At 36.6% G+C, this 16682-nt stretch overlaps 1 protein-coding gene across 2 annotated transcripts; it reads left to right on the top strand.

Moving 5' to 3' along the window:
* Positions 1–5943: 5943 nt before the first annotated feature.
* LOC115952966 (mediator of RNA polymerase II transcription subunit 27) lies at positions 5944–14674 on the top strand. 2 transcript variants are annotated; one of them, XM_031070354.1, is made up of 8 exons: positions 5945–6474; positions 6575–6740; positions 10946–11411; positions 11925–11984; positions 12070–12138; positions 12248–12291; positions 12369–12570; positions 14010–14674. In XM_031070354.1, exons 1-7 carry the CDS (start codon positions 6102–6104, stop codon positions 12550–12552), a joined length of 1362 nt encoding a protein of 453 aa, XP_030926214.1. In that variant the 5' UTR covers positions 5945–6101; the 3' UTR covers positions 12553–12570; positions 14010–14674. The 2 variants fall into 2 exon arrangements, with proteins under 2 accessions (XP_030926215.1, XP_030926214.1); XM_031070355.1 differs by lacking the exons at positions 12248–12291; positions 14010–14674 and having other exon boundaries at positions 5944–6474; positions 12369–12460.
* Positions 14675–16682: the final 2008 nt, after the last annotated feature.

Genomic DNA, 16682 nt, shown 5'->3' with positions numbered 1-16682 from the left:
CCCGGTCAATACCTGTACTTCTTTCGGGTTGCTCGGCGACCGGAGACGCTTCACGGCTTCTATTTGGTCGGGATTGACCTCTATCCCCCTGTTGGTGATCAAGTACCCCAAAAATTTGCCAGCCCCTACTCCAAAGGCGCATTTTTCTGCGTTAAGACGCAATCTGTGCTTTCGCAACACCTAGAACACTCCCTGGAAATCCTCTATATGCCGGACCTCTTGCTTGCTTTTTACAACCGTATCGTTGATATACACTTCGACCGTATGCCTAATTTTATCCCGAAACATCTTCGTTATCATCCGTTGGTATGTTGCCTCGGCATTCTTTAGCCCAAAAGGCATCACAATGTAATGATAATTAGCAGCGGGAGATATGAACACCGTTTTCTCCTGGTCTTCACTGGCCAGGGTAATCTGATGGTACCCTTGGAAGGCATCCAGGAAGCTCATCCTCAGGTGCCCATAAGTGGCATCCACTAATTGATCAATCTTTGGCATGGGGAACGGGTCCTTTGGGCATGCCCAGTTTAGATCTGTGAAATCCACACAAACCCTCCATTTGTCGTTCTTCTTCCGGACAACCACGGTATTCGTCAGCCATTTCGGGAAAAAGGTCTCCTTTATTGCTCCTGTTTCCTTTAGCTTCTCTACCTCCTGTCTTATTGCCTCAACGTGGTCTTTGGCCGACCTTCTCAGCTTCTGCTTCTTCGGGGGATATGAGGGGTCTACATTAAGTTTGTGGACAATAAACCCGGGATCGACCCCGGGAACTTCATAAGGATCCCAAGCGAAAACATCTAAGTTTTGAACTAGAAACAGTAATACTTGGACTCTTTCCTCGCAACTCATGCTTGCTTCGACCTGAAAATATTTACTAGTGTTTAGCAGTATTTTTACCTTTACTAACTCCTCAGCCCAGCCAGCCTCCATCCCTTCTCGGGATCCTTTAATTACTATAATAGGTCTTTCCTGGACACATCTTCCTGTTCAACACGCCCCTGTTTGGGTCGCCCAGTCTCCTCGTCTCCTACCAGTTGTCCGGTGATTTCTCCCTGACTGACCTGATTCCTCCGCTTCTAGTTCACTATGGTAGTAAGGCACTGTCTGGCCGCTTGCTGATCTCCTTTTATTACATTGACACCCCGCTCGGTTGGGAATTTAATCTTTACATACAGTGTTGATGAGATGGCCCTCATTGAATGGATCCATGGTCTTCCCAGGATGGCAGTATACGGGAAAAATGAACTTATTATTGTGAACGTTACAGATACCTCTTTCCCTCCCATAATCACGGGGAGAAAGATTCACCCCTCAGGAATCACTACTTTGCCATCAAACCCAACCAAGGGTGAAGTGTGCTTTATAAGGTTCTCCTTCTTTAGACTGAGTCCCTTGAATAGATCGGGGTACATCACGTTGGCCCCACTTCCCTGGTCTATCATCACTCTTTTTACTAAGAAACTGTTTATCCAGGCCGTGACCACTAATGCGTCATCATGTGGCTGAATCGTCCCCTCTAAATCGTCATCGTCAAACAAGACGGGCTCCCATGCAAACTTCATCTTCTTACCCAGCGACTGTAGACCCGAGTTACCTTCTACCGGTACCACCGTCAACACTCATTTCCTCCTTCCTACAATGAGCTTCTCCGGCGCAACATGGATTACTTCAATTACCCCCACAGGGGGCGGGAGAAGGTTTCCCCTTCGTCGGGTATCTTGCCCTACGACTCTGTCCCACGAGTCTAGCACAAAATCCTTTAAGTGCCCGACCTTGACTAGTTGCCCGAGGTGGTCCTTTAATACCCGATACTATTCGATGGTGTGACCTTTGTCTCGATGATAAGTGCAGTAAAGACTCTGATTCCTTCTGGATAGGTCCCTTCCCATCTTGTTCGGCCATCTAAAATACGGCTCGTGTTTGATCCGGTTAAGAATCCTGTGTACCGGTTCCTTAAACGTCACGTTCACTTCTCCCATTTGTGCGGTCGGTTCTTGAATCGCCAGACCCCCACGAGGCCTGAACGGGAAACCTGCCTGTCGGGGACAAGTTATCATTGGCGCTTTACCTTTGCTCTGCAATCGGTCATCTTCTAATCGTTTGTATTCCTTGATGCGTCTCATAAGCTATCGCATGCCTTCGGCCAGCTTCTTGGTTAACGACTCTCGTAGCCCGAAATCCTCGGGCAACTCCATCATAAATGTGCTTGTCGCCACCCTTTTGTTATCCCCGCCAATCTCGTTATATAGCTCTCAATACCGGCTGGCGTAACTACGGAGGGTCTCTCCCACCCTCATTTTCATTGAGAGAAAGGCTTCTACTGGCTGAGGTACTCAGCTGCACGTGACAAACCGGACTCCGAACTATTGAATCAGCTCGGAGAAACTACGTATGGATCCTTTTCGTAACCCATTAAACCACCTCAATGCAGTCGGTTCCAACCTCGAAGGAAATACCTTGCACATGAGCGCATCGTTATGAGTATGCAAAGACATCATCTGAATATAATGGTTGACGTGTTCTACCGGATCAGTCTTCCCGTCATAGTAGTTGAACGGTGGGCGGGCAAACCTATCCGGCATTTCGGCTCGCTCGATTTTGTTCGAAAACGGGGACCGAGCTGCTTTTCGCAAAGCATGACTCATGGTATCCATGGCAGCATTCTGGGGTCGCCTTTCTTCCGAGGAGAGTGAGTCCCTCACTTGATTTTCCCAAGAATGTGAACGGTCTCGGCGTTGCCTCGATTCCCGGGAGGGAGACTGATTCCTATTTCGTCGAGACTCTCTCGAGTGCGAACGGTCTCGGTACCGATGGGATTCCCAAGAATGTGAACGACTTCGCCGTAGTCGAGGTCTAAACTGATTGGATCCCTCTTCGTATCTATTTCCCCCAATCCCGTCCTCTTGTTGCCGGTCATTTCTGTCTCCTCCCCGGCGCCTACCTCTCACCTCCAGCTCCAAACCCTTGACTAATTTGCGGAGCCGTTCGAGTTCTTCATCCCATTCCTCCCTCTGCCTACGTCCCGTAGCACCAGAAACCATCCGTTGGGTTTGGTACGACCCTTCTCCCGTGCCGGACATCACTTATAGTTGGTCATGCCTCCTATCTTCTCGTTCTTTTTGTTTGTGCTCTCGCCAACTTGACCCCCGAGAGGACCCTACGGATTTGGTTCCCGCATGGTCCCCCGAACGCCTTTCAGACATTGTCCCCGAGTTTGAGTCCCTCTAGAACTACAGCATCATAGGAGAGCTCCACGGTGGGCGCCAATTGTAGGCTCCAAAGACGGGCTTGCTGGGCCAAACCACTATTTGGGCCCACAATTTATTTATCTGATGGGTCTGGGTATCCTACCTTGGGTTGTTCTAGACTAAGGGACCCAATGAGGTCACTTTTCTCTCTTTCTCAATGTTATTTTCTCTCTATCTCACTCACTCTTTTCTTTCCTCGTAATTGCCTCCCCCAACTATCCATTCATTTCTACTATTTATAGCCTTTGTTAATGGGGTGATCATCATTATCTTCTCCCTTAATGCAAAGAAAGGTCCAATGTCGATGAACTTAAGTGGATTTTTAGGTATGAGTGGCTTTGGAAATTGTTCCCACTTTAGTTAATATGTTCGGCAGCGGAGTTTCCTAAGGTTCTGCCAGGCACTTAAATGGGGATGTGACCGGGCAATGTGACCGAGCATGTGCATAGCGCCCGGAAATGGTTTCCCGAGCATCCTGTGAGCGGGGCGTACGCAGTCCGCCTTTTAAGTATCCGGACAACACTCAGTTCAGATTAGTAGTTATTCATGGGTTTGGGTCGAGGCTCTTGTTGATGTGAAGGTTGGACCTTTGGCCTATATCATTGATTCATGGTCCAAGGCCCAATATGAACTTGGGCGTTAGGTGCCGTACAGACACAATTTGGGCGCACACACACAAAAGTAACAAAATTGACACATTGATATCATGTAACTAATTGAAGGCATAAATTACTCTGTATATAAAAATGTCCAAAGTTTATTTTGTGTTTCATGCTATGCACCAGTTTTTTTAATATTGTTAATTTAAGTTCCAAACTTATGAAATTATTTTAATTTGAAGCTTTCGTTCATCTCAATTATACAATTTCCTTCTTTTGAGTAGTAAGGGATCGAAGAGAAAATGTTTTCACTGGTTCTACAACTTTAGTGTTATGTATTTACATGGTCCTTGCAGATTTGACCCTATCTATACCTAAAACTATTTCCCTACCTCTCCTACCACCACGTTGCAAAATAGGAGCTCATGTGGAACTCTTTGTTTATGGCGTAACAACGATGGAAGGTAACAACATATTACGATCATATAACATATGAGTTGGAGGTACAATAAATTCAAACTTGGGTAAGATAGATTGTGCAAGTAAAGCTCTTCGATTGTCATATTTTGGCCAAGTTTACTCATTGCACACAATCAGAAGATGGTTAGCTAGGGGAAACACAAAAATCTTGTCAACGTTTACCCCTTTTCACTATCATGTTATTGTCTAGATTAATCAAAGAGTAAAAGTTAGTTAAAGTTTCTTATGCGTAATATATTGGGTCCTCCAAGTAAATTCAAACATGTAGTGGCATTGGATTTAATTGTCTTTGGAGTATTGTTTGTGTTTCATTAGTTAATACAACCATGTATTTTTTAGGAAATTATACATAAGTTGTGCCCATAACAAAAACGAATAGAGGATTTAAAAAAGAGAAAGAGAGAGTTTCGAATTGAAAAGATTTCATATATTTGAGATATAATGGATAAAATTAAAATAGTAGGACCCAATCTTGAATTTGTAGAAACCAAGAGCCTTTTTTGTAAATTTGATACTTTAATGGAAAATAAAAAAGTGAGACTTTAATTGACTCAAAATTTATTTAGAAAAATGCTGTCCACAATGCTTTCATAATAAATCCTAAGTGATAGGTTGTTATTAGTTGTTATATGTGGATAAAAAAGTAATTTAAGTTTTAGATTCAAAATAAGGATAAAGTTTAACTACAAAATTGGTTATAACCTAAAACTACAATCTTACTAAATAAAATAGACATTAGTACATATTTTGAAAATCTAATATTTAAATTGTATGTTTTTTATGCTCTCAATACACATGTCAAATTTCGTGTCAATTGGATATTATTAACTATATAATCTATAAGCTTATATTTTATACATAATTTTAAACTACAAAAATTTACAATTTAAACAATTTATTGATGACATATCTATTATTTTTAATTATTTAGAAATTTTTAAGCATGAAGAATATAAAAAAAATATTTTATCCAATGCTAGATATTTCAAAATCCATCTTTAATAATAAAAAATATTAAATAAAATTACAATCAATTTTCTAACAATAATTTTTTCCTAGAAAACTGATAATAACGTATGAATACATTTTTTTTGGTTTGGTTGCTGAAACTTATTAGTTATGATTTGTTGCAATGCGTATGATTCTCGCTATATTATAAGTTTTCGTCAATCTGAAAGGCGAAGCTGCAAAATGCATATGTCAAATTGTATGTTTTTTATGCTCTCAATACACATGTCAAATTTTGTGTCAATTGGATATTATTAACTATATAATCTATAAGTTTATATTTTATACATAATTTTAAACTACAAAAATTTACAATTTAAACAATTTATTGATTTTTAATTATTTAAAAATTTTTAAGTATGAAGAATATAAAAAAAATATTTTATCCAATGCTAGATATTTCAAAATCCACCTTTAATAATAAAAAATATTAAATAAAATTACAATCAATTTTCTAACAATAATTTTTTCCTAGAAAACTGATAATAACGTATGAATAAATTTTTTTTGGTTTGGTTGCTGAAACTTATTAGTTATGATTTGTCGCGATGCGTATGGTTCTCGCTATATTATAAGTTTTCGTCGATCTGAAAGGCAAAGCTGCAAAATGCATTTATATTTGTAGTACAGTATTTATTTATAAATGTAATCGACGTGCAATTATCCAAAAAGCTCAACTAGGCTAGCTGGGAGAGGGTGAGTCACAGAAACAGTCACACTCTTGACACAGACCTGCAACCCCCAAATTTCCAAAAAAGGCAAAAAAATGCGATTACACCAGCAACAACTACAGCCACAGACCCAACCTCAGCATCACTATCAGCAGCAACAGCTACAACAGCAACAGCAACAGCAACAGCAACCACCACCACCACCACCTCAGGCGGAGGACACAGCGGCTGCAACCACTATCTCCAGTCCGCCACCATCCGAGGAGGCGCCGCCGAAACAGGTGGCTCAAGCAATGGACAGACTCAGCCACGCCGCGCGTCTCATCGCGGATATCAGGCTCGGCGCCGATCGACTCTTGGAAGCACTGTTCATCGCCGCGCAGCCTCACCAGAGCAACAAGCCTCTCCACTTGTTCCTCAAAGAAGACTCCTCCATGCGCCAACACCTCCAAGACCTCCGCTCCGTCGGTAAAGCGCGCATTTTCTTTTTCTTTTCTTGCTTTCTAGGGTTAGGGTTAGGGTTAGGGTTTCGTCGTTTTTTGAAATTGTGTTTTTTGGTTTATGGTAGGAAAGCAGCTAGAGGAATCTGGGGTTTTGAGTGAATCGCTTCGGTCTCGAAGTAATTCGTGGGGGCTGCACATGCCGGTGGTCTGTCCTGACGGTGCCGTCGTTGCGTACGCCTGGAAACGCCAGCTCGCCGGCCAGGCCGGTGCATCTGCGGTCGATAGGACGAGGTTTATTCTTGTCATTTCAGCTCTGCCTGAGTTCCATGTTGAAATTGATTTCAGATTAGTGGATAAGCACACCAAGAGTTGTTTGTGATTGTAGATATGCTCTATATGATATTGAATGCTAGGCTGTTAAGAAGTAAAATTTTCATAAAATTACTGTTAACTGAAACGAGAATACAAGTAGGAGAGCGATTAATGCACCAATGGAGAAGAGTTAAGTTGATTCAAAGCTCAAAAAAAGGAGTTGGTAGAGTATGATTTTGGATAGGGTAGAATTACAAAAAAGAATACACATGGCTGACCTTGATTAGTCTGTTGAGGATGCATGGCTGTACCAAATTTGTTGGAATTTTTGGAACTATCACTTGGTTGTTGTTTTATTGATTTCAGATTAGTAGTAAATGCTGAGTGATTGTTATTTAAGGATCAAGAGTAAAATGCTGATGAAATTTGAGAATTGTTTAAAAAAATGATCGGGGGTGAAAGTTATACATTAAATGTAAATTTAAACTTGTGTTGCTGTGACCCAACTAGAAGGTGATATGGTTTACACTTCAAAGAATTAGGTATATGTCTTTGAGTGTGTTCTATTGTAACTTTATGCTTGCGGAAGTGTATTAGGTAATTGTGGTGTGATTGTCATAGTTTTGAGGAAAAGGCAGAGGCGAGGTTGTCTATTGTCTTTTGGGGACAGACATAACTTCTTGATTGTGAAGCTTAAGTGCAAGATTTGAGTTTTTGTAATTAAAGAAAGAAATAAGGTGCTGTTGTTTCTATCTTCTGAAAATTGAATTCTTTTCCTGCAATTTTTTCTTGCTGGGTTATTGTTATGCAAAGAATTTACTGGCAAAAAGTTGTGATTTCAAGTCTAAATAATTCAATACCAAATCAACCTAGAATTCATAATGTTTTGTCATCATTTAATGTCAAATATGATACACTAATCAAAAGCTGCCAAAGAAATCAAGAGACTGCTGTGCAGCCTGTAGGTTATAAATCTCCCAAATATTTACTAGAGCAAACTTTCTCTTGAGGAACATTAGGTTAATCATTGTGATTGGACTAGGAAAATGTAAATCAGAAATGGTTTTCAGAATTATTGTTATTGGATTTGAAAGGTATAAAAAATAATTGAAATGGTATTCAAGTTGTTCTTTTGATTTAGTTTATTATTCAAAAACGATTTGATACTACAGGAACCTACAATTCATAACAATTTGTAATTATTTCATGTCAAATATGGGATGCTGATCAAAAGTTTTTGATAAAATCAATAGATTGCTTTGTAGTTCATCAGCTGTAAATGCTTTTGTTTCTATCTTTTGAAAATTGTACTACTTTTCTTTATTTTCTTTATTTATTTTATCTGTCGGGTTACTGGCATGCAAAAATTTTACTGGCAAATAAGTTGTGATTTTACACTTAAATACTTTGAAACAAAAGCAACCTTGAATGCAGAACATGTTGTCTTCAGTTCATTTCAAATATGATACACTAATTAAAACTTGCTGAAGAAAGCAAGAGATTGCTCTGCAGCCCATAGGTTATAAATCTTCCAAAAATCTGCTAGGTCAAACTCTTGATGAACATTAAATTAATCATCATGATTGGACTAGGAAAATGTAAATCAGGAAATGGTTGGAGGGAGTTAATGAGATTGAATTTGTACTTTTTTGCATAAAGTAGTTTGTTGTCGATAAAATTACTTCTACTTATCAAAAAAACAATTGAATGGTATTCAAGTTGTTTGTTTGATTTAGCTTAATATTCAAAATGATTTGATACCGAAGGAACCTATGATTCATAACAATCTGTATTTCTTTCATGTCAAATATGGGATGCTAATCTACTTATCAAAAAAAAAATATATGGGATGCTAATCAAAAGTTGCTGACGAAATCAATAGATTTCTCTGTAGCTCATAGGCTATAAATCTCCCTAATTTTTGCTAGAGCAAACTGTCTCTTGAGAACTTTTGAGTAACGAGTGTTGGTTAATCAAGTGTTGACTTTGAAAAATTAATAAAAACAATTGAAAATGGTATTCAAGATTTTCTTTTGATTTAGCCTATTCTTAAGATGTTAGGTGTTTCATAGGCATCATTAACTTTGAGGCATGAGATTCAGAACCCTGTATCCAGCTCTTCCTTTTGAGCCTTACCTCTAGGTGAACAGAACATAAGCTCCACTGGTCTCTTAATACACTCTAATCTATGACCTAGAAGAGTTTTTCTTTTTAAATTTTTTTTTCTTTCCTTTTTTTTTGGACACTGATGAATATAGTTGTAATATTGATACTTAGTTAAAGCAATCTCCAAAAATGATACAAGGAATATTGGAATTTTTATATACTTAGAAAATTACATGTGTGAGAGGATTTTGCTGGTTTATCAGTTGAATATGGACTGATACTAGTTGTTTATAGGGTGTCTGAGATATTGACCAATACTGATTTTTCAATGCCTAGCACCTACCAAACTCCTTTGCAAAACTAATAAAGAAAAAGAGGGATGGAAGAGTAATAGCAACATTCCAGCCATAGTACCTTGTTTCAAGCCGAAAATTTGTACATCCTTGAGTTGCCCTTTGCCAACCATTCATAGGTTTTTCCTCATTTTGGGTTAGCCCATGGAAATCAAAGGTGAGCCGGGCACTCAGGCAAGGCAAGGCACCTCTAAGGTTCTAAGACACTTGCCTTTAGAGCCTAGGCTAGCAAGGTGAGCACCTTAAAATTTGAAAAATGCGCTAAAGTGAGAGCCTCAATTTATTTATTTTAAGAAGATTGTTGTAAAACCAATTATTAGATTTTTTTATTTTTTATTTTTATATAAGTATTATTAGATTATTAATTTATAGAAGCTTGTTGTAAAACTTATTGTTATACTATTGAATTTATAGAAGTTTGTTATAAAACCCATTGTTAGAATAATCCGTGGAACCTAAACTGTATTAAGCTTATTTTGAAATTCATTAATAGACCTAATTTCTTCATGCAATACATGTCAAAAACAATTGATTATAGTATTTCAATTCATTATAAACATATGATTTAAATTCTATATGTATAACAAATATATTTAGAATTTGGCACCTCGTTTTAATTGGGCTTGCGCCTTTTTGTCGCCTCACGCCTCGGGCAATACAAGGTCTTGGCATCTTAAGGTCACCTTTTGCATTTGACTACCTTGGGATAGCCCCCAAAAAAAAAAAAAACCAAAGATCAGTAATCAAGGCCAGGTGAAGCTAGAACCGGAAGGGCTATTGGGTCTCAATCTATGCCCCTTGGTTTTATATTGAAAGGATCGAGTGGCTTTCAATAATGAAATTTCTGTCCCTCTCTCAGGTTGCTCAGATGTTACCATGCCTATGCATGCAACAACTAATAAGGCCCTTTTTCAAACGTTTTGAGAGGCTCATGTATTCTACCTATCTCTATGAATATGAAGGAAGTTACCAACAACCCAGTGCTTTGCTGGAACACACCATATTTCAGTCCAACAACCAGTTGACCTCTCACTGCTTCACATTAGCAGGAAAAAGTTAGCAAATAGCCAGACTCAAGAAAGTTTCTCAATCTGTTTCCTTTATCCTGTTGCATACTTCTGCAACTCAAGAAAAGGCTTCTATTCTTGTGCATTAGAAACCACTATTAAAACTTGTGCATAGGACTTGCTATCCCACTTTATTGTTGTTATCCATCAATCGAAGAAGATCCATAATTCATAAAAGTTTGGCTGTAGTGCATGCTCTACTCCTGCTGGCCAAAAAAAAAGAAAAAAAAAAACCGTGAAAGAAAGACCATACGACAAGGCCGCATTCTACCAATGCTGCGTTTGGTCTGAATCAGTTAATCAATTGGGGAATGGGGCTTCTGCCTGGAGACTTCTTGGTTCATAATGCTATTGCATTAGGTTTACATACAAGATACAACTACATTGATCTTGCTACTTATCAAAAAAAAAAAAAAAAAAAACTACATTGATCTGCTCTTACATATTTTCTTGAGGATGTAGGAATTTATATTTTTAGTCATGCCATGCTCATACTAAAGGAGCAATTGTTTTAAGTGTTAAACTGATCAATATATTGTTATTATTAATATATTACTTAGCACATACCCCTTCTAGTCTTAATAAATTGCCACTGCATGTTCTTCAATGGCCATGCACCAACTGGTTACTGATTAGTTATGCTTCTGAATATTTGCAGGTTAGCTCTCAAGGCCTTCACTGATCAGAAAAGACGATTTTTTCCTCACCTTGATGATGGATTACATGATCAGGATGCCAAATCAGCTTCAAAGAAACTTTGTGGTCCCCAAGTACCGATGGAAAATCATCAAGAAGAGCTTAGCGGTTTTAAGACACTATCAGATGTTCTAATGCATTTGGAAAAAGAAGTGCCAAATTTGAAAATTTTCACTTATGAGCGATTGGACTGGTTGAAAAGAGCTTCTTTGCTGCCCTCTTCAACTAATGAGGCTTCCATGGAAACATCTAAAGAACATAATTATCACAGTTCAAATAAACTAAGAGCAGGATTGTTGAGTGCGGTTGCTGTAGAGAAGATTGCTGTAATTGAGTTGCTGTTTCCATCTGTCTTCAGAGCAGTTGTATCTCTGCATCCAGCTGGTTCTATTGACCCTGACTCAGTTGCTTTCTTCTCTCCGGATGAGGTAATCTTGTATATCCAGATATCTTAATTTTTTAACTATCATATCATGCTATTCTCTGTTTACTCGGAGACCCATATGATTCATTGTTCCATTCCTCATCTCTGAGATAATATCCGGATCACATGTTAAGATTGATTACATTTTATGTGAGTATTCTGATTTCTCTTTTAAGTGCCATATGAGATTTTACTTGAAGATTGTTAGATTTGTGGGCTAAACGGTAAACTGACTACTTGTCTTCATGGCAGTGGAAGTGTGGATATCTTTTGTCCTCCCCTTTATTTTGCAAAATCTTTATCTTTTTACATATTGTGATCTATTTTGTCTTCTATTTTGAAGCTTTTAGTTTTTCCCTGGCTTTCATATTGTAAATGCTTATGTTTATGTTGTCTTTGTACTTTTTTTATTTTTATTTTTTATAATTATTGAGCCTTATTGTTTTACTATTATCTTTTTCCTTTATTATTAAGGGTGCTTAGCTGCAATGTATTTGATTTCTACTGTATTTAACAGGGAGGCAACTACATACATTCTAGAGGTTTTTCAGTTTATCATGTATTTAGACGCATCACGGTAATAGCCTTTGCTGGTCATTTTATCTTTCTCCTAGTTCAGGTGGTTAAAACTTCCTACTTATTTTAGCATTTTCCTATTGCAGGAGCATGCTGCTATGGCTCTGCAGTATTTCCTTGGAAATCAAGCTGAAACAGCTCTGCATTCTCTTCTGGTATCATCTCTTTGAGTTTATTGGGCTAATTATATTGTCTACTATTTTTTTTTGTACAATCTTATCATACATATTTAAGATTTATAACTTTCTGCTTTTGTTTTTGTAGCATTGGATCTGTAGTTATCAAACTTTATTTTCAAAAGTCTGCAGGTGTGACTCTGTTTCCCACTTTTTAAGATTTCTTTGATGGTGTTTGACTTCTAAATTTTATGTTGTTGGTGGTGCAGTAAGTGTGGACGGCTACTATCAATGGACAAAAAATCGTCTTTACTGTTACCTCCTGTTCATCGTCCTTACCGGCAGTTTTCTGCATTGAAAATTTCATCCACCCAACTGATTTCCTCAGCAAAGGACACCAGTTCTGATCTTTCCCAGGCTTATCATGTTGGTTGCTTTTCAGAGGAAGCTTAGTCACATATATTGACTCAGGTAAGTGCACAAGGCCTAGTAGATGAGGAAATAGAATGATCAAAAGTAATAAATCATTCCACCTTCTAACTACATGTTGAATTTTCTCTGTTTAGCAGGATGTATGAAATTGTCAATGTTTTAAAAACCAAACTGTTTACGAATTGGGAGAGGGAGAGATTCAAGGTTTTAAGGTTTGACCGGGATTCAACCAGAGGTCAAACTGATGACGCATAATTAATTTAGTAATTAATTATAAATACAAATAAGGATATTAAATTTGTAAAAATTAGCAAAACTGACTAAAAAGTATCTAAAGAAATTTAAACAGCTTTCAAATTAATTTACAAGATTTTTATATAAGGTTAATTGAAAATAATTTTTTGATAAGTATAAGGTTAATAGAAAATAATAAAGAATAAACAAACATAAAAGAATATTTTCTTTACTCTTTAGTAATCTTTCAGGTAGAAATTATTTTAATTTAAAATGAAGCTATTTTTAAAATAAATTCATAAATAGCACATTCACATGTAAAAGCACAAGTATTAAATTACAAATAAATTTAGCAAAGATTACAAATTCAAATTAATACATTTAGAGAGAGGTGATATAATGAAATGAAAAGCTATTGTCTATTAATCTCTTTTTTTTCTTTGCTGAATTTTGTCTATTAATAAGGAAAATAAATATAATATTTTTCAGATTTAGATAGGCGATATAAAGTCAAATACCTTAATGACCGGTGTGATATATCTGGGGGGCAGGGGTTCAAAACCCCACAGCGTTCTTTTCTCTAATTTTTATAAAATATATAATCCCTTGATCCAGTCTAATTGGCAAACTGTTTAGTGTAATTTTCTGGTTTGACCGGCAATTTAAGGGGTTTACTCACTTTATGTAAAATGTGTTTTTCTATGAAAAAAAATAACCGAGACTGAACTCCAGTTCATAGTTAACCTGGTCGGACAGGCCAGTCAGGTCCACGATTTAAAACTATTGAGATTTATTTTTTATTTTTTTACCTTGGAAAAGTAGACCAGCTGGTTTCATAGATTTGTTTGATTATGTTAAAAATTGAGCTGCACGTATACTTTGCCTTGACAATTAAATCTTCTGGAAATCGACTGAAACAATTCTCTTCTATTGCACAAGCATTAAGCAATTATACACATATATATGCCTAGAACCTTGTAACTCAGCTGGTTGGCACCTCTTGCCTCCTGGTGTTTTTAATAGAGACACCCAGGGTGCAAATCCCCCCACTGCCAACTATTGATGTATCACAAAAAAAAAAAAAAACATAGTTGTTCATATTACACCTTATTACCAATTTTTCATATCAAAGAAATTATATACAATTTTATTGGAGAGGCTAATTCTTGGACTCATAAATAGTCCCATGTAGTGTCGTTTATGTTGATACCAGGTCTAATGTGGACAAACCTTTTTCTTTTCAGATGTCTGTTCTCAGAGAAACTTCAGCTCTGTCCCTGAAAGTTGCATGTGCGCTGCTGCATATAAATCTTGTTTATGGAGAAAGCTGTGCCCAAGGTGCAGAAGGCCGTGCAGTTTTCTATCAAGTTGTCAAATCCTATAGACTGTAAAGTGTAAAGTGTAGCTGCTTACTTACTGTCCTGAGTTAGATTTGATAGCAACAAGTGTAATTTATCAGCATCAGTTGGTCACAGAAGAGGGGTTCTGAGACTGAATTCTTTCCATAGACCAATATGATGCACATGCATACACGTTCGTGGCTGCATACACACAGATCTTATCGATATTCTTGTGAAAATGTTTCATTTTCTGTAGCTTTTCCTTGAAGAAATTGAGGGTTGCATTACTAGATGTTATTGTTTGAAAATTTCCCTCTAGTTTAGAGTTATCCAATTTCAGATGGTAGGTGTGGATGATGGTAGAGGAAGGAAAGGATGTTCTAAACCACACGTCATTATGAATTTATGATCAGTATTCATTGCACTCCTTATCAAAAGTAGTTGTAAGACAAAAGTTTCTTTCTGTTTTCCCCAAGTGATTTTGGTCATCATTGTGTAAGCTAATTTAGCAATTTCAAATTTCAGAATTTATGTATCACCACTTATATGGCCAAGTTAAGTTTTTTGAATGATTTGATTTCCCCAATACTTGTTCACATGATGAGACGTCTGCTCTTCTTTTTTTGATCCCTCCTCCCCTTTCGGTGCTCAGTCTCTTTGTTGCATTAAGTCAATCTAGATGTGCATTTTTCAAGACCCCAAAAGGAACATAAAGACATTAAAATTTTGAAAAAAGTTATTATTATTTCCTCCTCGATTTCTTAATGTCTATGTTTACTGTAAAATAAAAGAGAAAAAAAAAAAGAAAAGAAGAAAAGCTAAAATGCGAAATGAATCAAATGATGGATGATGGATGTAGGGTCGATGAAAAAATAGCAAATCATTTTTTTGTTAAGAGAGGTCCTACTGAAATGACTGAGTCTGCAAGGTGTTGATTACTGGTGGAGCCTCTGAATTGCTCCTACATCATCTAAATGTTGATATTTCCATTCAGGAAGAAAGAAAAACAATGACAACTAATTAGTAAAAGTGTGCTGTTTTAAGAATATTGAAGGTGTTTTAGCAAATACTATCCCGGCCTATGACATGAATAGTAATTTAATTCATTAACTTATGATTTAGGATTTGTTTGTGATCCAGTTATTTTGCTGAAATTAAAAACATTTTGCTAAAAATACTATAGATAAAAGTAAAAGTTAGTTGAAATAGTATAATGGGATCTATAAATAGTAGCAAAAATAAGCTGAATAGTAAAATAAGTTGACAAAATTAATCATACCAAATGGATACATAAACAATTAAGGGCACATTTTCTGTCCAGTGCCTCCAGTGTATTGGACTCATTGTGATCATAACACGTGTTCATTTTCCAACACGTCATACTCGCAATGGATCTAGTGTCATAGGACACTGGACAAAAGCCACACCCAACAATTAATTGTGCTATTATTAGTGGTTTTAACTTTTTCACCAATCAAATCTATTATTAGTGGTTTTTTGTTAACACAAACGGGTTTAATTAAGTGATGTGGACATAATTTCTTCAACAGTCATACATCACCTGGACAAAAGCCACACCCAACAATTAATTGTGCTATGGATTTTAACTTTTTCACCAATCAAATCTATTATTAGTGGTTTTTGTTAACACAAACGGGTTTAATTAAGTGATGTGGACATAATTTCTTCAACATTCATACATCACCTATAAGTTTGAAATGTCCTTTGACTGGCAAACATGAAAAAAAAAATTCTTTAGTTAGCTACCCATTGAGATAATGGATAAAAACTATTCGTAAAATTTCATTGTTTTAATTGTTTTTTTTTAAGGCAATTGGATCTTTTTAAAATTTAAGGTTGAATTTGAAAAAACCCAAAATTATTATTTGATTTATTACCTAAACTTTTAATAAATGGTACCTGCTTGGAGTAAAGGGGTGTAACAACTTGCCCCCCCCCCAAAAAAAAAAAAAAATTGGTGTAAAGCCCGCGGACACCAATTTTTATAATCCAATTTTTATTGTATTGTGTATATAGTATATGATATACTGCATAACTCAAGTGATATTTTTTTTCTATATATACGAACGGATATTGTAGTCGTGGATTGAATTTTCAATGTTTTTTTTTTTTTTTTTTTTTTTTTTGTTTCATAAAAGATTTTAAAATTGAAAGGAAAATTAGAAGAATATCCACTTTGTTCCCAATAACAAAATAAGGGGAACCCTTTGTGATTATTTTCTTAAATCTATAATCCTACTACTAATAAACTGTAGCTCAATATTAAAAAAATATCCTAGTATCCTTCTATTAAAATGAGCACACAGGAGACGTGGGAAAAGACACGCTTACCCATCACACTGTGACCGGCCATTGATTTGTCTTACTTTTAAAAAAATAGAAAAAAAATACAAAAGTACTTAGGGAAAAAAAATCTAAGCCAAACGCACCTTTAAGTAAGGAAAGAGACTAATATAAAAAGGGCTAGTTTAGAGTCTTAAGTATGTAAAAGAGTTTATCAGTTTTTTTTTTTTTGAGAAATAATTATAATATGCTGCTAACTCCGTAACTCGAGCT

This window comes from Quercus lobata, chromosome 7, assembly GCF_001633185.2.
Source record: "Quercus lobata isolate SW786 chromosome 7, ValleyOak3.0 Primary Assembly, whole genome shotgun sequence".
Taxonomy (NCBI): domain Eukaryota; kingdom Viridiplantae; phylum Streptophyta; class Magnoliopsida; order Fagales; family Fagaceae; genus Quercus; species Quercus lobata.
This window is presented reverse-complemented; position numbering and strand designations above follow the sequence as displayed.